At 37.5% G+C, this 24765-nt stretch overlaps 1 protein-coding gene across 4 annotated transcripts in view; it reads left to right on the top strand.

Moving 5' to 3' along the window:
• akap11 (A kinase (PRKA) anchor protein 11) overlaps window positions 1-22423 on the top strand; it is a 34673-nt gene extending 12250 nt beyond the window's left edge. The window contains exons 4-12 of one of the 4 annotated variants that reach the window (XM_048193006.1): window positions 2178-2231; window positions 2949-3080; window positions 3553-3793; window positions 4440-8598; window positions 8732-8887; window positions 12797-12907; window positions 14582-14628; window positions 15002-15183; window positions 19771-22423. In XM_048193006.1, coding sequence (XP_048048963.1) covers window positions 2178-2231; window positions 2949-3080; window positions 3553-3793; window positions 4440-8598; window positions 8732-8887; window positions 12797-12907; window positions 14582-14628; window positions 15002-15183; window positions 19771-19938 — 5250 coding nt within the window. In that variant the 3' untranslated portion in view covers window positions 19939-22423. The remainder of the gene's footprint in view (window positions 1-2177; window positions 2232-2948; window positions 3081-3552; window positions 3794-4439; window positions 8599-8731; window positions 8888-12796; window positions 12908-14581; window positions 14629-15001; window positions 15184-19770) is intronic. The other 3 variants (XM_048193007.1, XM_048193008.1, XM_048193010.1) reach the window with 3 other exon arrangements.
• The last annotated feature ends 2342 nt before the right edge of the window (window positions 22424-24765 follow it).

Raw genomic sequence — 24765 nt, forward strand, 5'->3', positions numbered from 1 at the left:
CTTCCATTGTAATTGCCTCACCATAATCTCAATTTTTGTTTTGTTTGAGAAAACGAGAGACAAGTGTGTTAAATCAGCAATAATTTGCAACAAATTAAACCCTCAATATTCCTTTTACAGTGTCAGTTTAAATGTTTTGTGACCTATTTTTGAGCTGAGTGATTTTGAAAGCCACCATGACACAAGATATTGGCGATAAGAGAGCGTTTAGAGGCAACTGGGACAGTGCAGCAGTATGACTGTTGCATCTCACCTCATTATATACATGAGTGCATCTCACAAGGCTTGGGTGAATTGTCAAAAAAAGAAATCGCAGATTGCAGTTGCGGTGCAGTTTGTTTTCTTTATGTTGAGGTGGTTTTCATCCATGTGGTAATTCTTTGTAATTCTCATGAAGGGGAGTGAATTGCGCCTACTAATAATTTAGTTTATTTGCACACACTGCCTGCATTGTTAATTAAAGGAAATCTGGTAATGCAAACCCATCTAAAAGGTACACTGTATTTCCTGGGGACGGCACAACATCGCTCCACAGGGCTGTACAGTGCGACATATGTCGTACATGCTATGAAAAAATAGGTCTGTGGAATAAAAAAATGTATCAGTAGCATGCGTGTAATACAGTTTGCATGTATGTGAGACAGAGCCGCTTGTTTGTGTGAAGTGAGAGTTTGTTATGTGCTTGTTTGTGTGTGAGATTAATCTAGGGATGCACAATTAACTGAAATTAAACCATAATCAGGATCTGGCTTAGTGCAATTATGAAATTGCAAAGTTTTAATTAAATAAGTACATGCGCAGTGTTTCATGATGAATCGCAGCACTCTGATCAGAGCGGACATGTTCGGTTCACTTAAGCTGTGTTTGAAATCGCCCCCTATACCCGCATTTATTATTCCCTACATTACTCCGCTAATATAGTCCACTTGAAAACAAGTAAGTGATTTCGGGCACAGAGTGTACCGGAAGCTTGCTGTTAGTCAAGTCAAGTCACCTTTATTTATAAAGCGCTTTTTATAATGCAGATTGTGTCAAAGCAGCTTTACAGTGATAACAGGCAAATAATTTTGGCTGCACAAGAAAATGGTGTCATTGTCCAGCTTAAATAAATTCAGTATTGATTCATTCCTTTGTAAAAATCAATAGATATTAATTTAGGTAATTTATCTATACATCAGCACTGGAGAAAACAGTGATGTCATTGTCCAGCTCAGTTCAGTTTGTATAAAATGGTGTCAATGCAGGCAGATCGAAAACTTTGTTGAATATCAAGTGTCCCCAACTAAGCAAGCCTAAGGCAACAGCGGCAACTCCGTGACCAACATTTGAAATCAATAATTTGAAACTTGGCAAACTTGGCAGCTCTAGTAGTAATGAAAATGACGCTGTAGCCACATTGGACCAGCGGTTTGAAAAATAGCTGGATGAATGATTCAGCTGCAGGCGGCATCTTCTGAAGAGATGCGGGAATAATCCATCTATCCATTTTCCAAACCGCTGGTCCAATGTGGCTACAGCGTAATATAATACTGGTATAAATTCCTTTTTAATTGATTACTAAATTGTTTGATTAAGGTTTTACATGCTAGTTTCCATGACAGAGTGACAGTTTGCTAAGTTTCAAATAATTATTAAACAGCAAGCATAAACTATGCAAAAGCGGCAGCCCTTCTGCCGTACTCGGTGTCCAAATTCACTCACTTGTTTTCAATCACTCCTTCAAGTGAACTATATTAGTGGAGTAATGTAGAGAATAGTAAATGAGGGTATAGGGGGCGATTTTGAACACAGCAAATGAGTCTCATTTATGGACTTTCTGCAAAAAGTTGCCCTCCGCCTACAACTATGAATGAAACAGACTTTACAATATATGTGTGTATTGACTAATGCTCACAACACCCTGTTTTGGGTAAAAAAAAAAAAAAAAAAATTAAAAGAAAGAAATACATTTTAAGTAAACGTATGCAAATCCATAAATATTTCTCCAGTGTAGAGCATTATAGTCTTTTTTTTTTTTCGAAGTAGATTTCCATCACAGATTTTTATCATAAGAGTGACTTCAGTTAAATATGCATAGTCAGCATGCATTGCACCTGTTTTTTGAACATTTTTATGGAATCTATATTGTAACCTTCAATATAAATATGATTGGCATTATTGTTTCTTCTCTTTCATAGGTACATTATGTATGCTTACCTAGTCATGCTGAGGGGGAGGATTTCACTCTACAGGTAAGTGCATTTTGTGCTGATAACACTAACTTTCAAAGGTTTGGGGTCATTAAGATATGTTTTAAAGAAATTATTATAATTTGTTTTTTTTATTTTTAGCAAGGATGCATTAAATTGATCCAAAGTTACAGTTAATATTTATAATGTTACAAAAGATTTCTATTTCAAATAAATGCTGTTCTTTTTAACTTTCTATTCATCAAAGAACCCTGAAAAATGGTTTCCATAAAAGCAGCACAAAAGGTTTTAAAATTGAAAATAAGAAATGTTACTTGAGCAACAAATCAGCATATTAGAATAATTTCTGAAGGATCATGTGACACTGAAAACGGGGGTGATAATGCTGAAAATGTAGCTTTGCATCACAGGGATAAATTACATTTTAAATATATTTAAATAGGAAATAATTATTTTAAATTATAATAATATTTGACAATTTTAGTATTTTTACTATATTTTTGATCAAATAAATGCAGCCTTGCTGAGCATAAGAGACGTCTTTCAAAAACATTAAAAAAAAACTTACCAAACCCAATCTGTTTTTTTAACTGTATAAACTAAAGCACTCTTAAAAAGGTGGTTTATCTTATATAAAAAATTTTTTTCATTAATTTCTTTATAAAGAATAGAGTGGCTCACCAAAGATCACAAAATAGATGCAACATTAGAGTCATCCTTTATTGGCTGCTAAAGTCATGTATTCTTTGATGCCCTCAGGCTCTGACGTCCCTCTCCACTGAGATGATGGAGTTGCTTAGATCACTACGTGTTCATACTCTTAAAGATGAAGAGATTCTGCTCCTCAAAGACCCCAAAAGACCCTTTGAGAGGAAAGACAGTGTTTCTCAGGTTAGTTTTTTGTATATTTTGATTGAAAATTTGAGAGTATGTTTTTTTTTGTTTGAGGCGTGTGTTTGCTGCTGTCATTTTGAGATCAGGTGTCCTTCAATGTTTTGTTTGGGTTTCCGAATTCGTGATATTGTTTTGTGTGAAATTGGGTCTAAACAGAACTAACCTTGTGGAAGGCAGTCATGGTATTAAGTTTTGTACTCTGAACATTTCGTCAAACCACAAGTGTTTCTCAGACATAACAAGAGATTTCATGTTTTCTTTCACGTTTGTCAGGGAAAATAAGAGTGCCGTGAGAAGTCTAAATATCGTAACTTCTCAAGAAATTATGTCAGTTCAGGAATTGAAAGTTTGCAGACTTAAGTGAATTATGTTTATCTTCCATTAACATTAAGTTTATCATAACAATTTATCTTGATGATGTATTATGACGTAAAGGCATTTTATTCTCTTTTTTTTCTTACACCATCAGGCCTGTTCGAGAGCCTTGTGTATATTGAGACATAGCCCCACTCCTCAGATTAGTGTTTGCACCATGCTGGGGTTGTTGGCTCGATACACAGCTGGCATAAGGTATGCCCTGGAGTTACAGGTTCTGCAGAGAGGCACTTCAGAAGTATGTCAAGCTGAGGATGATGACACCAATCAGTCTGTCTCTTCTATTGAAGAGGACTTTGTTACTGCTTTTGAACATCTTGAAGAGGAGGATACAGGTAATTAAAGCAGAACTAGCAGCTGTTCACAAGCATTTTGGTCACTAGCTATCCATGCTTCTCATTCAAAATAGCTAAAAGCTCGATTTTTTTTTTTTATTAAATGCGCTACTGTTCAAAAGTTTAGGGTCAGTAAGATGTTTTTAAAGAAATTGAAGACTTTTATTCAGCACGGATGCATTTAATTGATCAAAAACAAAAGTAAAGATATATATTTCTACATGCTGTTGTTTTGAGCTCTCTGTCCTTCAGAAACCAGAAAAAAAATGTTTTCAACATTGATAAGGATTCTTGAGAACCAAATCAGCATGATTTCTGAAGGATCATGTGACACTGAAGAATTATGCAATAAAAAAATAAATTAAAAAAACATTTATTTTAAATTTGCAATAATATGTCTCAATATTAATGTTTTTACTGTAATGCAGCCTTGGTGAGCATTTGAAATACTTCTTTGAAAAACATTGTAACAACCCCAAACATTTGAATGATAGTGTAAATAAATAAAATAAAATAATCTATATCTTTTATTTAAAAACTGATTTTAAAAGAGGACTTTGACCTTTAGATTATTATGTAACCTTCTTAAGAAGCTGCCTATGTTAATAACAATTCTGTTCTTACAAACTGTTCTCTGATCTTGCAGGTGCCCATAGTCAGAGGAACCAAAGGGACGTGGCATCCCAGACAGTCCCTTACACTCATTTAAAAGACTTAACTGGATCTCGTATTATTATAAGTTCCATACCCAGGAAGTCAGTGCGCAAGGGAAAGGCTGCTGCAAAAGTATCAGAAACTGTCCTGAAGTCAACAGCGTGGCCCGAAATTTCAGAGATCCCATATGAACTTAGCAGTCTGCCAAAGGGACGTGCTACTTCCCTCACAGAGTCAGATGAATCAGACTGCTCAAGTCCCAGTCCTATTATATTCCTAGATGAAGTTGGATATCAGAAGAGTCTTAAAGCAAAACTTGACATTCCCCAGATCCCCATTCTAAAGGATGGAGTAGAAGACTCTGACTCAGAAGTCAGTGAATTTTTCGACAGCTTTGATCAGTTTGATGAACTAGACCAGTCCTCTGATTCCAACATCAAGGTCCTTAAAGAACAGCCCCTCCCTGGTCAGACAGAGAAGTATGTTGACAGCTCTGGATGTAAATTTGTATCAAGGGGGTGCTCGACCACAGCAATGAATCCTCACAAGTTTGATCATAGGGCTCTTCCAGCCAATGTCAAGAAACCAACTCCACTTAAACCAGGATCACCGTACAGTATTCACTCTGATGCACCAGATTCCCCACGGCCAGCGAGGACTCCCTGCGAGGAAAGTGGGCCGCTCTTCAGTCCAGTTCGTTCATCTGCATTTAGCCCACTGGGAGAAGGAGGGTCCTTAGAGTATTTTTGGAAGGCCGATGGTGATGGCTCAGAATTACGTAAACCACAGGACCTTTGCTCACTGTACAAAACATACTCTGATTTTGCCAACAACCTGTCAAAAGAAATCCTTGGATCGGTCTGTGGGTACTCCTCCCCTGTTGATTTTAACATTAATAAGAACTTGAGCTGTGTATGTCATAAGGAGTTCAAAAACACTAATGGGCATCTAATGAAGCTTTCAGACATCCAGGAGACAGTCACCATCACTAAATCCCAATCACAGACTCTTAAGGATGGGATTCAGAAGTTTGCTACAGACTTAGTCGAAATGAGCCTTGGAAGTGCCTTAAGGGACTTGCAGAAAGGTGTGTCCTCCTGTACCACTACACTTTGCCATTTGGCTGCAAGGCTGACATCTTCAGTATTTCAAATGGCCTTTCATGAGATAGGTATGCGCCATGCATATGTGTTAAAAGAACGTGCCATAAATGGTCTGGCTGGTTTCTTAGTAGGGGAAGCCATTTCTGGAGCCCTCAAAGAGTTTCTGTTTGTGAAAAAGCAGATTTTCAACAACACTGTCACACGATTTGCTGCAGATCTTGCTGAGGAATTAGTGTTTGAAGGAATTATGGAGGTTTGCCAGTTTTCACATCCCTCGACGCCACTCACACCAGGTGACTGGTCGTTTGAGCAAGATGAGGAAGTGGTTTCATCCTATGCCTCTGATCTGTCGGAGTCCGTTCTCCAAGAGGCTTTTATAGAGCTGTCACAAGCTGATGTGACATTCACTACCCAGGCAGCTATCAGTGTGTCAGTAGACAATATTTGCTATGTGAGTGCTGAAGATAGTTCTCTCATCACAAAAACCTGCAGTGCCCAAACAAGCTATCTTGGATCTCAGGCCGTCGCAGAGGCTGCAAATCAAGAGCCTGATCCTGGTTGCACAGTGAAGAAAGCCTTGTATTGTGTGTCAGGTATCGCCAGTTGTGTTCCAGTTCCTGTGGCTGGCAAGGTCATATCCCATGTACACAACTCCGATGAACCTTCTCAGTATAAACCCAGTATTGGTCACGTGTGTCAGACCAGCCCTAAAAGAACCATCTGTTGCCAAGGGGAAGTTGCATCATCAACCTCAGATATGTCTGCAGCAACTCAGACTGAATCATCGCCAGGTCCTGCAAGAATCCAGGATGCCAGTGGTGAGGAAATTGTGGACGGCATGTCCACTGAAAGTGATTCTGATAAGCCCTCGATTGGAAAGACTTTTCAAAACTTCTCTGGAAATATGGTGGACACTATAGTAGGTGAGGCATTCGATCTAATGCATTCTTCTACAAAAGTAAAGAAAAAAGTAGAAGACTGTGCAGACTTTTTGAGCAAAACAATAGCAGCTCGCATATCTACTCCAAGCCATGGAATTGTTAAATCACATGTGTCGACTCAGAGAGGTTCCGCTCCGATTCCCTTTCACTTGGTGCCAAAGGGCTCTAGTGACACATCCTCCAGAAGTGTATGTCCAGTATCCAAGCTCACCCCAGAGGTCCGTTCTGTCGTGAGAAGGGACACGCTGGAAGTACCCAGTTTTGAAGTTGCCTCCTGTGGTGGTAGAAAAGTAGGTGCAGAAGATTTTTCAAGCAGCAACTCTGGAACGAAATCAGTTGAAATCCCTAGCACTCCACCCTCAAGTCCTCAGCAGCCATTGGATCAGTATAGTGAGAAACAGATCAGACAGTTCTCGAAGAAGCTCAAAGGTACGCTTGCAAAAGAATTTTCTCCTGCGACTCCTCCGCCCACCCCTTATTACCCGCCTGCCACCGACACCAAAGAAGCTGGTTCAGTTACAGACAAGGCCGATTTCATGCTGAAACTCATTAGGTCTCTCTCTGAAGAAGCTGGCAGCAATGAAGACGAGGAGGAGAACCAGAAAGATGGTCCACACACTAAAAACTGCCAGTCAGAGCAGAGTCCCAATGTCAGGAGCAGAATGATCGAGAGGAGTGCGCTCCATTATGCAGAACGTTTAGCGTGCCACATTGTTTCTATGGCAACTGAGATGGACACACTAAGTCTCGGCGATGTGAAGAAGCCTGTGGGTGACGAGAGCAAAGGCAGTGTTGCCTTGCATAGTGCACAGTTTTCTGAACAGACTTTGAATTCTTTGTGGACATATGCTGGAGAAGTGGCTGGAGAAGTCATCAATGATGTCAAGAGGATGATGAGTTCAACCCACTGTCGTCACAAAACGATAAAAAGAGGATCTGTAAACTCTACTGACAAGTGTCAGAGTGGAGATGGCCTTTTGGGAAGTTTGACTTGTCAATTGACTGGTGACGTCCAAGCAAGTGGAATGTCATCAGAGTATCCAAGTTGCGAAAGTGTCACTGACGAATATGCAGGATACCTCATTAAGGTGCTCAAGAAAGAGGGAGGTAACCGAGAGCTTATATTGGATCAGTATGCCACTCGTTTGGCATATCGATCTATAAAATCTGGCCTGGCTCATGCGGCACGAAAAATAAAGCAGAGATCTCCTTTGAGGCTACACTCCTCTAGGCGTTTACACCATGATCGTAGTCCTGATGTCTCTCAAATTCCCATATCCAAGTCATCCCACACTGCACTTACTGATGGAAAAGATGGATCCTCTTGTGAATCTCTGCCATGTGCTTGTCAAGACGGTCAAGACATGAGCAGTAACGAATATGTAGAACTTGTGAACTTTGCCGAGTCGCTCGCCTACAACATCACATGTGACGTTACGAGAAAGCTGAGAATGTCATCAGTTCGACTGCCTAAATCGCTCACTGATTCTTGCCTCTACAGGAAATCCAGTGTCGAGGACATGCCTGAAAATCTCATCAAAAGTACATTTTCATGTTCTCTTTTAACTTATACAGAAACTAACAGGCTGTATCATAGTATGAGCAGTTTGAATGAGAGCAAAAGCAACAGCAGTGTCATGCAAGTGATTGAACATTATGCCAAGAAAATTGTTGATGACACTTTGGAAATGACACTGGGGCCGGCATGTGTTCAGGCAGCTGGGGACAGGAGGGCACTTGAACCTAATTCCTTCACAGAAAAGCTGGCTGAGGCATATGGAACCTGCCGATACTGCCAAGGTCGAGAATGCCTGTTTTGCAGTAGAGATGGTCGTCGTGGTTTCCAGGGACTGAAAAGAAGGCAGCAAGAATCCGATGCAGTGACTGGATTGGAAATTCCTAGAATTCACATTGATTTGGAAAAGAGAGCTACTTTTGCTGAAGAAATGGTGTCTAGTGTCATTGAGAAAGCCAAAAAGGAGCTGAGCTGCACCAGCTTGAATGCAGACAGTGGGATTGGTCATGATGGCGCAAGCTTTGCAGAAAGTCTTACCACAGAGATTATGACATCTGCATTGTCCAACGTCTGCCAAACCGTCAATTTTGGGTAAAGTGACACAGATTTCACAGTCATACACACAGTATATCACTTAAAATTGCTCATCCTGTTACTAACGATACATGGATTTCCTAGATTTTGAAACTTTTTTTGTATTTCCTGATGACCTTCTGTGTTTCAGTACTCCTAGAAGGGATGGCGTCAATGTGACGGAGTCAACGGTGAGTCAACAGCTTAGTTTGAGTGTTGGTGATGACAGTCTTGGAAGTTGGTCCAATCTGAGTTTTGAAGAAGACCACCCAGATGAGAGCAGCAGCTTTCACCATCTAAGTGACAGGTGAACAAGTCCCACCACACTTACAAGCAATACACAAGCTATAGAATAGTTCAATTAAACATTAAATGAAGCATTGCTGGTCGACTAATACCACACTCAAGTTCAAAGCACTTTACTTTCTTTTCTTCTGCACCTTTCACAAGCATGTGGTTCTAATCATTGTGAAAAGTAGGATTTTGTGAATTAAAAGTGGAAGGACTGCATTTGTAGTGACCTAACCATTGCAAACCCTCAATGCAATATGAAAAGTAGTGTCAATGTCAGATGTTCCATACGTTGCATAGACGTCTTTTGGTGTGTTTTTCAAACCATTTGCAGGCATGATTGGTTTTCAGCTAAAACATTTTGACTATATTCGCATGTTGAGTCTGAGTTTTATCAGTTTAGGTTGTAGACTAGAAGAACCTACTGTATGACTCATTGCTGAAGAACGTTTATTGTTCTTTTATACACAAACCATTTTACAATTTACTTGAAACCAGAGTTGCTGATTATCTCACCATTTTCCAAAATTGCTTAGGAACACCTAAAGCCTTGTCCAGATGAGCGTTTAGGGATATTGTTTTTCATTCTCAGAAAAATGTACGTGTCTTTGGCTTCAAAACATGACAGCTGACTCACACTGTATTGTCTTTCAAAGGCAAGCATTGTTGAGTATTGTTTTTGGCTGCAGTGTCTCAATAGAAGCAATTTCTATCAACATTTTAATATCTCCCAAGAAACTAAAAGTTTGAATGTATGAGCAATTTTTGTTTTGAACATCCCAAGATACCATGAAGGTATCAAAATATTTGTGAAAGGTGTGGTTGTCAGCTTGAGGCAGTGTTTCTCGAGTAACCTAGAAACTCCATAAATTCTCAGTGTGTCCAAATATAGATGACAGTTAACAGTTTTCTTTTTTTAGTTTCATGTGCTCAAGTACTGTATTAATTAGGTAATTTTTACATAACATGGTTAGGGTTGGGTAATATATATTTTTATGTTGCTGGTGATACAAAAATGAAGCAACATTGTATATATGTTTGATTAGACTATTATGAGTATTAATGAGTATGAGTGTTTCTACATTTAGAGCTTCAGTTACAGTGAATTGACTCATCAAAACTTGTCATCACATCTCTGCGTGGTAGCAAGTTCTTTTAGTTAAATGCCTTGATTGTATTTACAGTTCTACTAGAGCTGCACGATTCTACATAAATTGAGAGTCACGATTTTAGTTTTTAAAATAGAGTTCACGATTCTTTATAGTCGACTAAACAAAATAACATGTAATTTACTAGAGGTTCTGACAAAATGTTAATTACTGCAGTCTAGTTTGAATGAATGATTCAATGACTCACTCATAAAGACTTAACTTGTTTTATTACTGGATGAATAAGCGTTTTTGAACAAATCTCTTGAATGAATGATTCAATGACAAATACATTTTTTTAACAGTCACTTGTTGCCACCTACTAGTGTAACATTGTAATTGTTACAATCTTTATTTGAAGTGTCAATTTTTTTTCAAAAGGTGATTTACACTATTTTGATCTCTGCCATAGACATCAATGTTTATATCTGAACTATAAACTTTAATCCCAGATGATCTGAATTATTGTAACACAAAAATGATGATACTATGTATTTGAAAAGAAGCTGTTTGTGAAGCTGTTTCATACCTATACATGACAACTACTCTCTCTGGGTCAGCAGCAGCACCAAAGCAGATCTGAATATTCGCTGTAATCGTACTAGTCAAAGGTTTAATAGACACTAGCGAATTTTTTTTTTCTTTTACAAGATGTAAAGCAAATATAGGCCGTTTATGTGTGTGTCCCTTTAAATGCAAATGAGCTGTGCAATGCAAATGCAAATGAGTTTAACAGTCCGCGCCTTACATTGTTCAAACCGGAGTCGGACACTGATGGAGAGACTCAGGAAGAACTTACAACTTTTAGAATGCGACTGGACAATTCTGAATGGATAGTGGAAAAATGTATGTAGTTGCTGTGGAGTTGATTCACTCATCGACTAGCATGTGCTGTCATGTTAATCTTTGCGTTGAATTGACCCGTTTGACTCATTTGTGAAGCAGTCCGGCGTAAAATGACGGCATGAAAACACTTGACTACAACAACTCTTCCTCTTCTCTAAAGCAGCCCGACATGGCCTCACCCCTTTTGTTGCTTGTTCCCGGGGGCAGGGTTAATGTAAATTTTGGGGTTTGTGATGTCACCAACCCAGGAAGAAGCTCGTTGTAATCCCTAAGAGCCTTTTGTTGTAGTCCTTAAAAAGCGATTTCTGTAAATGAAAATATCTACCTTTGCATTGAACTTTGAGTGTCGTAATTTTGCAGATGTTGTTTATGCTCAAACGGCAACATTACACACTAACTAAAGTTAAAAAGTGAAATCGTAATCAAGGACCCCTTTAACAATTAATTGTGCATGAAACATTTTGAAACTAATGGCTACAATGGACCCTTCGCTAAGCCCCGCCCTCCTTAGTTACTGTTGCTACGCCTGTCAAGCTTTTGAGCCTGGCAAGTCATTTACAGTGTGTATGCACCGGTGTCAGACATTTTCAAGGAGATAATTAGTCATTTTTGGCGAACAGGTGAAATATCTGTGAGAGTAAGACAAAAGGGACTGCAGTATGCATTCGAGGGATATATCCACGACATAATATGCAACCGATTAGAAAATAATTTGATCAAAATTGAAGCTAAAGCTCCGAGCGCGAGCAGCAGCCTCTTCATACGCTGACCATTCAAATGGGAAACACACAGTTTATTGAGGAAAAGCTTTGTTCATCCACAGCAGGTTAAGTGAAATTTGTGAAAATAACCTAATAATTATAAATCAAACAGCTTATCCATAAATCTTGTGGAATAAACACAAGACGTTAGCCTGACCACTTTGCAATGATAACATTCTCCCGCTTATAATTTTAGCACGCCAGGCTAACGTTACTCCGTCTTGCCTTTAATCATATTATTTCACATTAAAATACATTATATGCATTATGAACAAAGAGCCGTCATTATTTCCAAGCAACGATGTGCTGAGTTAGCTAGCTAGCTAACCTACCCGGGCTTACTGCATATGCATACATCAATATTACATCATTGTCGTCATGATAAATAACACACAATTACTGTACTTGCATTATTGTTAAGGGTAGGTTTAGGGTTGGGGAAAGTGTAGATGTTAATAAAGCCATAAACCACGTTAATATCACGCTGGAAGCACAATCTGATAGGTAACGTTAGCATTTTTCAGATTTTGCTAACGTTACCCACTGTTTCAATGGGAGGTAGTAAAATCTGACAGGGTAGCACAAATTGTCAGAACACCGGCACTTCTCCCCTTGGGTTTTAGGTTTCGAGAAGGGAAAAAATTCCACCACCCCGTCTAAACTCGGGTATCAGATTAACACAATCCATAAGCACAACGCTTCGGCATGTTCCCTCGCTCGAAAGCTTGACAGACCTCCCGCGCCTAGTAACGGTTGCTAAACCACGATTGGCCTGTGGCGGTTTTCGGGCGTGGCTTAGCGAAGGGTCCATTGGTGTTTGGTTGAAATTCTGGTTCTTCTAAATTAAAAAAAATAAATAAAACCATCCTTTAAACCAGTGGTCTCAAACTCAATTCCTGGAGGGCCAGTTTTGCTCCAACCCTAATCAAACACACCTGATCCAGCTAATCAAGGTCTTCAGGATTACTAGAAACTTCCAAGCAGGTGTGAGTTGGAGCTGGTTGGAGCTAAACTGTGCAAAGCTGTGGCCTTCCAGGAATTGAGTTTGAGACCACTGCCTTAAACCCTTTCAGAGCAAATAGATTAATATCAAAACAAATATCAAATGTATCAAAAATATCACAAAGCTCCTGGTAGGTTTTCTAGTTTTGCATAGAAATGATTTTGTAGTGTTTCTCTTTTTCTCTCCCCCAGCAGTAATGGAAACAGCAGTAGCTGGAGCAGTCTGGGTTTAGAAGGCGAGGTTTATGAAGAACATTTGTCCTTCTCTCCATCAGACAGGTTGGTCTATGGAAAGAGGTGTAGCATAGCCAGTGTGTGCGGCTCTAATTATTGCATGATGTCATGCAACTCTTTATCAGCAAGTGCTGAAAACGTGTCTGACATTACCTATTAGAAACAAAACTTCCCATTGTTGTTCTCCATCCTGTGGCTGGAATTAGTCAATTGAATCTTTGTGTTCATGTTGGTAGAATTGTGGGTGTAGGAAGTGTTGGGGTTGGGTCATTGACTTCATAAGTGTTTTGTGATGTATTTACTAAAGAATGAACTATCTGTCCTTACTGCATGCTTCCTGTTTGAGTGAAAAAAGGATTTCCCAGTCCCTAATTCTCATTAGAGTTCAGGTCCACAACATGAATCATGTGCATTTGAGTTCAAAGTGACTCACTCCATACAAAAGTAACAGAGATCACTTTATAAATCATTACATCATACATCGAAAAAAAAAAAACATCTGAAAAGCATATCTGGGAAAAAAAAATCCCTTCAATTTACAATCAGAAACGGATATCGCATCTTGATTGTTTACTTCTTGTTAAAAAAAAAACCAGCTCACCCAAATCAGAGCTGGTCAACAAATATTTATAATGTACTGCTGATTTATCTGGCAATATTGCAAGTTATCATTTATAAATAGTTTATAGTTTAGTCAAATTCAGGTTTTTCCTTAGGTTTTTTTCAATTTTATTGAGACCTTGGAGACATATTTAATATTAATTATGTTTGCAGTGAATTTGCTGGCGATATTAATTAATCAAAATCTCTGAATATCACAATGTGCCTTACACTTGGCTATTACATTTTCTAAAGACTTGTGAGTATGAGTACATTAAAATAGATTTAAAAGAATTTTAATACCATCTCTTATTTAATAATATAACAGTATACAGTACAGTTACTGTTTTGTGTCGATAATTTTAAGTTTTTGAAAGAAGTATTTATGTGCACCAATCCAGCATTTATTTGATTAAAAATACAGTAAAAACAGTAATACTGTGAATTATAATTACAATTTAAAACAGATATTTTCTATTTTAATGTTTTAAAATATAATTCCAGCAAACTGAATTTTCAGCATCATTACTCCAGTCTTCACTGTCACATGATCCTTCCGAAATAATTCTAATATATTGATTTGCTGCTTAAGAAACATTTCTTATTATTATTATGTTAAAACAGATGCTTAAGATTTTCGTGGAAACTGATACATACCTTCAGAAGCCATTGCAATGTTTATTCTTGCTCATTTCATTTTAACTTATGCTAGAAAAATGTCCATCCAAATCAGAACTGGACAACAAATATTTATAATATACTGCTGATTTATTTGCCAGTATTAAATTAAGCAATATTTAGCTAAATGGCAGTAGAAAATGTGGTTCCTCGGATTATGTAAATATGCAAATCTGAAAAATATTGATAGATTTTTTTTTGCTTTAATGCCCCACACCAAATCAGCTGAAAAAAAAAAAAACTATTGCATCAATATCTGTTAGCATGGGCAAGGCATAAATATGGCATGAATTCTAGCTGAAACAGTAGTGGAGCTGGGTTATATGAGAAATGGGAATGCTGGGAGCTGCTGTCACTCTCTCTTGCATGTGGTTCATTGTGTCATTCCCTTTAGTCTGTCAGTAAGACTCTCTTACACCTGTACTATTTTTCACCTTACAGTGATTGTGCTGAAGAGAAGGAAGCAGAGGCCAAAGAGGATTCAGGCGGTAAATGAAAACTATATCTCTTCTTTGTATTTTCCTCCAATGCTAGTGTTTATTCTGTGGTCTGATGTTAAACCTCAACTGTTAAACTAATTTTAGCCTTTTATTTTGCTGCCACTCATTTAAAGTGGTCTTACTTGGCCAAGCACCTTCAGCGCGCCCCTGTCAAAGCCACAAGACTATTTATCCTCGTTCCTAGCAGTCTAACTGTCAGACCGGCTCCATGTGGGTCAACAGATGAGCTCAAGCAGAGTTCTGTGTCTGGCCTAGTTAACAGAGAGCGTGGGAAACTGGTCTGCTGAAGTAGACTATTTTGCTGTGATGGTTTTTGTGTGTATGTATGAGCTGAACGTGTGTGTTTTATATGTATGTGCAGGAGCGGTGCGAGTGGAGAGGGAACATGGGCAGGCAGAAAGAGCTCTGCTGGTGGTCAGTACCGATGTCCAGGGTGGGGCTGTGGACCCCCAGCTGACGGCTGTGCTCCAGTGGATCGCTGCCTCTATTGCTGATCTGTCTTTAATGCAGCTTAGCCATTTCTCAGGCCAGGAGCTCCAGCAGGTGAGAACACAGACTATGTTCACACTGTCATATTATTTGTGCATCCGATTGGAATATGATCAAAATTACTGACTGTCCTCACTGTTTATCGCAACTGTTCAGATCTGATTCGTGCGTCCCGTGGAACTTTTTCATTTTTCGGAATATCTGCATTGGTTTCAGTTTGGGTTCCGCATTGGTTTCGCACATGTATATTAATAAGCCTTATAAATCATAATAATGAGCCTTTAATTGCCTATATATAATACATAGCCTAATCAGCGCTCAAGCACACGCATAAAGCTTGCAACTGCATGCCGGCAAAACTAATAATTATTCAAGGAGACTGTCGAAACATTTTAATGATTTATTAAAAGATTTCTGTGTTTTTGGCTGCAGAGATTAAAGGATTAGTTCACTTTCAAATTAAAATTTCCTGATAATTTACCAAGATGTCATCCCATGTCATCCAAGATGTTCATGTCCTTCTTTCTTCAGTCGAAAAGGAATTAAGGTTTTTGATGAAAACATTCCAGGATTTTTCTCCATATAGTGGACTTCAATGGACCCCAAATGGTTGAAGGTCAAAATTATAGTTTCATTGCAGCTTCAAAGCATTCTACACGATCCAGACGAGAAATAAGGGTCTTATCTAGAGAAACCATCGCTCATTTTCTAAAATAAAATTCAAATTTTATACGTTTTAACCATAAATGCTCATCTTGAACTAGCTCTCTTCTTCTTCTCTATTTGAATTCCAGCACTGCTAAGTGTATTACTGCCCTCCATAGGTCAAAGTTTGAACTAAATTGTCATACAATTGTCATACAATATGCTAGTGCAAGTATATTACAATTAGTTCAAATTTTGACCTGTGGAGGGCAGTAATACACTGCCGGAATTCTAATGAAGAAGAAGAAGAAGAAAGCTAGTTCAAGATGAGCATTTATTGTTAATACGTATATAAATTTGTAATTTTTTTTTTTTAGAAAATGAGCGATGGTTTCTCTAGATAAGACCCTTATTCCTTGTCTGGTATCGTTTGAAGCCCTTTGAAGCTGCACTGAAACTGTAATTTTGACCTTCAACCATTTGGGGTCCATTGAAGTCCACTATAAGGAGAATAATCCTGGAATGTTTTCATCAAATCCTTAATTTCTTTTCGACTGAAGAAAGGACATGAACATCTTGGATGACATGGGGGTGAGTAAATTATCAGGAAATTTTTATTTGAAAGGTGACTAATCCTTTAAGTCAACAGTGCTGACTCATCATCTCCGCAGTACTGGACGTGCCTATATGCACGTTTCATACGGATTACATAATCTGTAAATATTTGTGAATAATGTTATACACTGAGTTTTGGTTTATTTTTTTGACGTGCTCAAGTTCACAGAGACGGCAAAAAGCGCATCCTGTTTTCTTTATTTTACAAAGGCACAACGTTTTCTTGTTATTGTGAGTTTACACAGATAAAAGTAAATAAAGGACCCTTTACAGTTTTGAATGGTGTTTCACTCTTATCTGTATGACCAAAAATGACAGAGTATTTTTAGTTGTTTCTGCTGTTATCAGGAAAGATGCAAGTGATTGCACCGGCACCTCCATGCCTTGCAGTAAACACACTTTAACTTCCACACTTCACATGAACACTTAGATATGCGTCTAATAATAGCGCATATTTATCTAGTTTAAAGCTAGAGCGAGCTGCCGTGTAAAGTTGGTACTGATTACATGTTTCAAATGATAAGCCACATTTGAGGTCGATGGAGGAGAGGCGAACGTTTGGACATACTGTAATTACCACAAGGACCCACCATCAACGATATGTCCCTCACAAAAACAACAACAACAAAAAACGTGGAGGAGTTGCAGTATGGATGTTTTCTTATTTACAACTTGACAATATGTAGCCACTGCGCTAGACTACTACATCTTCTGAGGCAGCGGCAGAAGGCTGGTATGCGTAGCTTTAATCCGTGCTGTCGTCTCAAAATATGTCTCCATTGTATTGTAACTTTCTTCTCGACCATCTCAACAACACAACCTTGTTTCTGCAGTGACTTTCAGCATGTTTCCTATAAGAATGTCGGACATGTTTACATTTTACGTGGCATAAGTGACATAAACCACGCAAAATCAGATTAGAGCGTTCAGAATGAAACAGGTTTCCAGAAATGCAATTTGAATAGAATTTTAAACCACGTATGAATGGAGCTCAAAACATATTTGTAAAAAATTCAATTTGTGTGAACAGGTCACAATCCTGAACTAACCGTATGTGCAACAGAACAATAACTAAGACACACGCTGTTATACGGAAGTAAACACGGAGGTTACAAAAGTGAGCATTTATGCATTAGTTTATAAGGCGATAAGCCACGGAAGCCAGTGAATTTGAGTGCAGGTGATATAGAGGATGAGGAGAAAGAGCAAAGTTTTTCTCGTACAGTTTTTCTTTAAGTTTTGCTTGTATAGAAATGTCACCATAATACTTATCAGTATAACAGCTCACCAATCCTACACTGACTAACTTCGCTGCCGTCTTCCATATTCACTGAGTGACCAAAAAACTACCGGTATGTAAATTCTTTTGAGTGACTCCTATCAGCGTGAACTGTGATGAATCTAGAGTGACCTTAAAGCCACATGAATTCCGATGTGACTGTTCAGACTGAGGTCGCATTGCAAAACATCCGACTTGTGGAAGTGGCCCAAATCAGAATCAAAAATATCAGATTCCATGTGGTTTGTGCTGTTCACACTATGAGAAAACAAATCTGAGTCATATATGAGCAAAAAAATCAGATTTGGGACACTTTTTTTGCCTGCACTCTGAAAGTAGCCTAAGCATGACCATAGTTATGAACTATATATTGCAAGTTATCAGTTAATAGTTAACCATTTAGGTCAATTCAGTAAAGTTTCCTTAGGTTTCTTTAATTTCATTGAGGCCTAGGAGAGATGTATTTAAAGGGTTAGTTCACCCAAAACTGAAAATTCTGTCATTAATTACTCACCCTTATATCGTTCCACACCCTTTAGACCTTCATCTTCGGAACACAAATTAAGATATTTTTGATTAAATCAAATGGCTCAGTGAGGCCTCCATTGCTAGCAAGATAATTAACACTTTCAGATGTCCAGAAAGCTACTAAAGACATATTTAAAACAGTTCATGTGACTACAGTAGTTCAACATTAATGTTATGAAGCGACGAGAATATTTTTTGTGTGCCAAAAAAAACAAAATAACGACTTTATTCAACAATATCTAGCGATGGGCGATTTCAAAACAATGCTTCATGAAGCTTCGAAGCTTTACGAATCTTTTGTTTCGAATCAGTGGTTCAGAGCGTTTATCAAACTGCCAAAGTCACACCACCCAGTGGTGAACCATTGAAAATTTGAAACATAATGACGTAACAAAGCCTTGTTTACTGAAATCACGTGACTTTCACACTTTGAGCCACTGATTCGAAACAAGAGATTCATGAAGCAGTGTTTTGAAATCGTCCATCACTAGATATTGTTGAATAAAGTCGTTATTTTGTTTTTTGGCGCACAAAAAGTATTCTCGTCACTCCATAACATTAGGGTTGAACCACTGTAGTCACATGAACTGTTTTAAATATGTCTTTAGTAGCTTTCTGGGCATCTGAAAGTGTTAATTATCTTGCTGGCAACGGAGGCCTCACTGAGCCATCGGATTTCATCAAAAATATCTGAATTTTCATTTTTGGGTGAACTAACCCTTTAATACTCACTATTTGCAGTGATTTTCTAGTGATATAAAATTAAGCAAAGCTGTGAATATCACAATGACTTTGTCATTAGTTTGATGAGCTCTTCTTGTCTCATATCTTAAGAGTATGAGTACATTAAATATAGATTTAATAGAATTTTAATACCATCTCCTGTTCAATAATGCAACAGTATACAGTACCATTACAGTTTGGGGTTGGTAAGATTTTTTTTTTATTGTTTTTGAAAGAAGCCTCTATGCGCAAAAAATACAGTAAAAAAAAAACTTGTACTTTAAAATAGCTGTTTTCTATTTGAATATATTTTAAAATGTAATGTATTCCTTTGATGGCAAAGCTGAATTTCCAGCATCATTACTCCAGTCTTCAGTTACATCTAATATGCTGATTTTCTGCTCAAGAAACATTTCTTCTCATTATGGAAATGGAAATATTTTGCAACTTTATAGATCAATTTAATGCGTCTTGGCTGAATACAAGTATTCATTTCTTTCAAAGAAGAATCATACTGACCCCAAACTTTTAAATGGTAGTGCATTAGTTTATAAAATAATAAAATATAATTGGCTAATATCACAAAATATAAACTTTAAATGATATTTTATATATTTCTTTTAAATAAAGTGCCACACAGAGTCTTCAATGAACATTTTTGAGTGATGATGCAAATTGAGTAAATAGATTCACAGTTAAAAATATTCAAATGCATAAATATCCAGAGTATCATCAAAAAGCATTACGTTAATTAGACTTTAATGTTTTATCACCCAACTCTAACAATCTATCAGGATGATTCCGATCCAAAAGTTAAGCTTCGTTTCATGTGTGTTTTTCTCTGACTCCAGCTGCCGGCAGTGGCCCAGAGGCTGAGGGAGAGAGAGTTCAGGGTCGCCGACCTCCTGCAGGCTCTGCTGAGATACTTTGAAGAGTGTCGCACCGAGGAAGAGCCCGAGGCCGGCGACACAAGGCGCGGCCACAAGAGCCTCTTCCAGTGGCTCCTAGAACAAGCGTAAATCACCATCACACACTGACAGCTGTCAGCCATTAAAGATGAAGTTTCCTGTCACTTTACAGTGATCTGCAATGTATCTGCCAAACTTAGAGGCATAGCCAGTGGAATGTGTTTGTGTTGTGTATTGCTTGTGCACCAGTGGCCACCCAGGGGGCGCCATAGAAACAACTGAAGTAATCTAAGAGCCGTTCGTTCAAGTGTGTGTGTGTGTGTGTGTGTGTGTTGCATGCCGTGACCGAGAGTCCCTTTTGCTTGCTTTCACCTCTCTTTTTGTTGTCACGTTGTTTTCTTTAAGATTAGACTGCATATCACACGTTTGGCGCGCAATGACTGAGTTTAGCTTACACGCCCTGCCACAACACAAAAAATAGATGGGTTTTATGAGTTGGTTTCTTGTTAGGGGATCCCCATGGCTGCAGGAAAGCTTATGTCATTTCCATACCTCTCCTTTACGGTGATGTTTGCACTTGTCGAAGGGATCAGCCATGCGATCCAGCAGAGCTTCAGGTCAGCGGAAGGTGTTCCATGACACATAACTCATAAGAGAATCACAGTCTGAGGTAATTAGAACAATTACCTAATTATATTTACCCTGTATAGCACATTTGTTGGCAACAACACTTGGCAGTCATAACAGTCTAAAAATATCATTTCGTAATTAGACACTAGATAGTTTCTGTTGAATGAATACATCAATAAGTAGTAACTTATACATTCCCCTGTTGTGACTCAGACATGATTCCAGTAATTTCTGGATGCTAAAAATTCTTTAGCTATGTACATTCGTATTGGTTTAAAATGAATAGGTGTATACCTGTAAATATGCTTTTCTAGAAGATAAAATTGAACTGAATTGTTTACACCAGAGGCTGTAATTAAGACTCCACGTGATCCAATGCCCATAACGAATCGAAAATGTTTTGGATCACTAAAGAGTGGAGTGGATTTGTGTTGCCAACTTACAGAAAAACACAAATACACTTTTAAGCCTACTTTAAAAAGCTGCTAAAAAAGTTAACCCCCTTTGCCAAAAGAGGAAACTCGCGGTAAGCTTGTAAAATTATTGAACGTTCTCTACAGGGGACTTTTCTCTAAATTCCTCCTGGCGTTGTCCACTCATTGGAGGTTACTGTGACGCACTTGTAGTGCATTACTAAATGAGGACACATCTGCAGTGAGTATATCTGAACTAGTCACCTCCTCTACGTGGACCTTCTTACTCACTGCCTGCCCTTTAGTGTGCACTACACAGAATATTGCACTTTACTGAGGAACGGTCAGACAGGCCTTTCCCTATATCTTTGTTTAGACCTCAAAAAACAATCTTTATTATAGCAATGCATAAACGATAGATTGCCAACTGTCAGTAGGTGTTTGGCACGTGTAACTTATTATGCCTCAAGGGACCTGTATGAAAAAGTATTTTCACTCTGCAGTTTTGTGCTTGAAGGAAAACTTCAATTCAGTCATGTCAGTCTCAATCTATATGTTGCTTCCTTTTCTTTTTTTCTTTTTGGAACACATACATTTTGGAAGAATCTTACCACAGCTATTTGCATACAAACTGCCAAGCTCCAAAAAGGCCAATAAAAAAATGACTTGTGAGCAGTATTCTTAATATTAAAGCCTTCGTACAATAGTATCTAGCCCACATTTGTGTCCAAGATTTAAATAATTGTGTATTATGTTCAGTTATTACACAATCACAAGATAATTTTTGAATGTATGAAATGTAGAAGAACTTTAGCAGAGTGGATGATACATGTGATATATTGGTTAAAAAAAAAAAAAAAAAAAAAAAAAAATCATATGGCTTCAGAAATCTTGGAATATACCACACACGTTTTGTTTGTTTTTTGGTCAATATGAAGTCATGTTGTATAGTATAGAGATATATTGAGATTCCTCAAAGATTCTGCTTTTGCGTTCCACTGAAAAATAAAACATCTTATGGATTTGATATGGAACCCCGCACATGACATGCTGGAAAAAATATGTATATTATGGCCAACAATTAGTTCCCACAAATTACTAATAATATGTCAGCATGTTTAACTTAAATCATGTGAGCGATATAATCATTTGTTCCCTGGATTTACTCAGTCATAACCACATTGTAATAATTTGTTCCCTTGTTTTAGGTAAATCCAAACAAAGGAACAAATTAGTTCAACATGGCCACGATTTACTAAAACGAGGGAGCGAATTAATTAATCGTGGAGTCTGGCACCTATGGCCTAGTGGTTAGTGCGCTTCCGGTGACCCGTGTTCGAATCCAGATTCTAGATCCTTTTTCGATCCCATTCCCCTCTCGCCACCCTGTACTTTCCTGTCAATCTCTACTGCCCTGTCCATTACAAGCACAAAAATAAATAAATAAATCATGGGAACGAGTTCTTAATTCATGGCCATGATTTAACTAAAAGCAAATGTACAGAAGAGGATTAGGGCCAAGCAATAATAAAAAAAAAATAAAACCATTTCGAGATTAAAGTTGTTAAATTTCGAGAAAAAACTCGTTAAATTTCAAGAAAAAAGTCGAAATAAAACGTTGAGAATAAACTCGTTAAATTACGAGAAAAAACTCGGTAAATTTCGAGAAAAAGGTCGAGATAAAATTTTGAGAATAAACTCAGTAAATTACGAGGAAAAAAAAACGTTAAATTTCGAGAAAAAGTTCGAGATAAAATGTTGAGAATAAACTCATTAAATTACAAGAAAAAAAATCGTTAAATTTCGAGAAAAAAGTCGAGATAAAATGTTGAGAATAAACTCGTTAAATTGCAAGAAAAAAACTCGTTAAATTTCGAGAAAAAAGTCGAGATAAAATGTTGAAATAAAGTCATTAAATTATGAGAAAAAAGTCGTTAAATTACGAGAACAAATTAGTTAAATTACGAATTTGTTCTCATAATTTAACGACTTTTTTCTTGTAATTTAACGACTTTTTTCTCATAATTTAACGAATATGTTCTCGTAATTTAACGACTTTTTTCTTGTAATTTAACGACTTTTTTCTCATAATTTAACGAATTTGTTCTCATAATTTAACGACTTTTTTCTCATAATTTAACGAATATGTTCTCGTAATTTAACGACTTTTTTCTTGTAATTTAATGACTTTATTCTCAACATTTTATCTCGACTTTTTTCTTGTAATTTAACGACTTTTTTCTCATAATTTAATGAATATGTTCTCGTAATTTAACAACTTTTTTCTTGTAATTTAATGACTTTATTCTCAACATTTTATCTCAACCTTTTTCTTGAAATTTAACAACTTTAATCTCGAGATGGTTTTATTTTTTTATTATTGCTTGGCCCTAATCCTCTTCCGTACAAATGATTTAATCATGGCCATGATATATATATATTTTTGTCCACATCATGTGCAAGGCTCCGTAGTTTCGAACAAAAATTGGCGCGAGTAAATAATGACAGAAGTTTGGGTGACCTGTTCCTTTCAGTTTTATTAACATGATCCTTCTTAGATTTGTCTTCTGAGATACTGTTACAGTGTGATTTGATGAGAAGAGAAACAGTATGGAGGCAATCAGAGTTTTAACAGTCGTTGTTTCTTTCATGTCTTTGATAATAACACGCATGATGCGCTTTCAGTCCATGCTTCATGTATTTCTCTTTACGTGTGCATGATTTACCCCTCAGTGCTGATTCATTATCTTGTGCATGGTTTAAATCTCACTACCTACTACAATGAAAGAAAAAAAAAATGCATTTCTGTATTCATGCTGTTATAACATCAGCGCTGCCAAATATGTTTGGATCTGCACTTACACAGTATTTGTTCATTCTTTTCAAATGTTTTTAAAAAACCTGCCATATGCTGTTGAGTTGGACATTTTCATATAATAGCAGTATCACTTAAACCATACTGTGGGAGGGGCAAAAGAAGTTAAATATTGTATACGTACATTGAAGCTTGATTTGAAAACGAGCTGGCTGCCTCATTTTTAGTGGGATTGTACATGCATCCGTGTTCTTGCAGTAATTGTAAACATTAATGCTGTAGATGTTCTGCTCTTGTGTTCTTATTCACCTTATTTTTGTGTACATTCCTATCTTTCACAAATGATCTATTGCTATTTTGTTATGTAAGGCTACATGTATAATGCAAAGTACACGCCATACTAAACAGATGAATATTTTGTTACTTGTGCAGTGTTTCTCCATTCTGTCTCATAGTGTAGTGGGCATATGATACACACTGACTTCTCGATTTTCTTCCTGCCCATTTGTATAATCTTGCCAAATAAGATATTTAATAATTTATGTAAGTATAAGTTGCGATGGTGAATACACTACTTGTCCCCCCAGTGAAGTTGCTGAGTAGTTTACACATTAAAGCTTAATGCACTACACCTGTACACTGTAAAAAAGCTGTGGGTAATAAAGCTTTTCCATTTGAATCGTGATGTGTGCTTATTTACTTTTCACATGAAAGGACTTGTGTAAGAAGGAATCACATTTTTCTTGATTAGCATGTACAGACGTTACTGGAGTGAAAATTACATTGTGCACTATCTACAAGATCGGAGCGGAACACGGACAAAAAAGTATTCTTTGGGCCTTAGGGTCCAATCACATAGAACATGTTTTTGCATTTAAAAACGTGAGATGCAACTTGAGCACCCCATTTTTAGAATGCTGTGTCATGTGCAAGACGTTGAAGAAAAATTGCAAGGCATGAATGCAACAGTCAAACGTGTCTGTCCAGTGCATTTTTACATCAAAGAACAATGGAAAAGCTGCACAGTGGAATGCAAAAACACATTCTGTGTGAATGGCCCTTAACAGTTCAAGAAATGTG

The sequence above is a fragment of the Megalobrama amblycephala genome, linkage group LG6, assembly GCF_018812025.1.
Source record: "Megalobrama amblycephala isolate DHTTF-2021 linkage group LG6, ASM1881202v1, whole genome shotgun sequence".
NCBI classification, from domain to species: Eukaryota; Metazoa; Chordata; class Actinopteri; order Cypriniformes; family Xenocyprididae; genus Megalobrama; species Megalobrama amblycephala.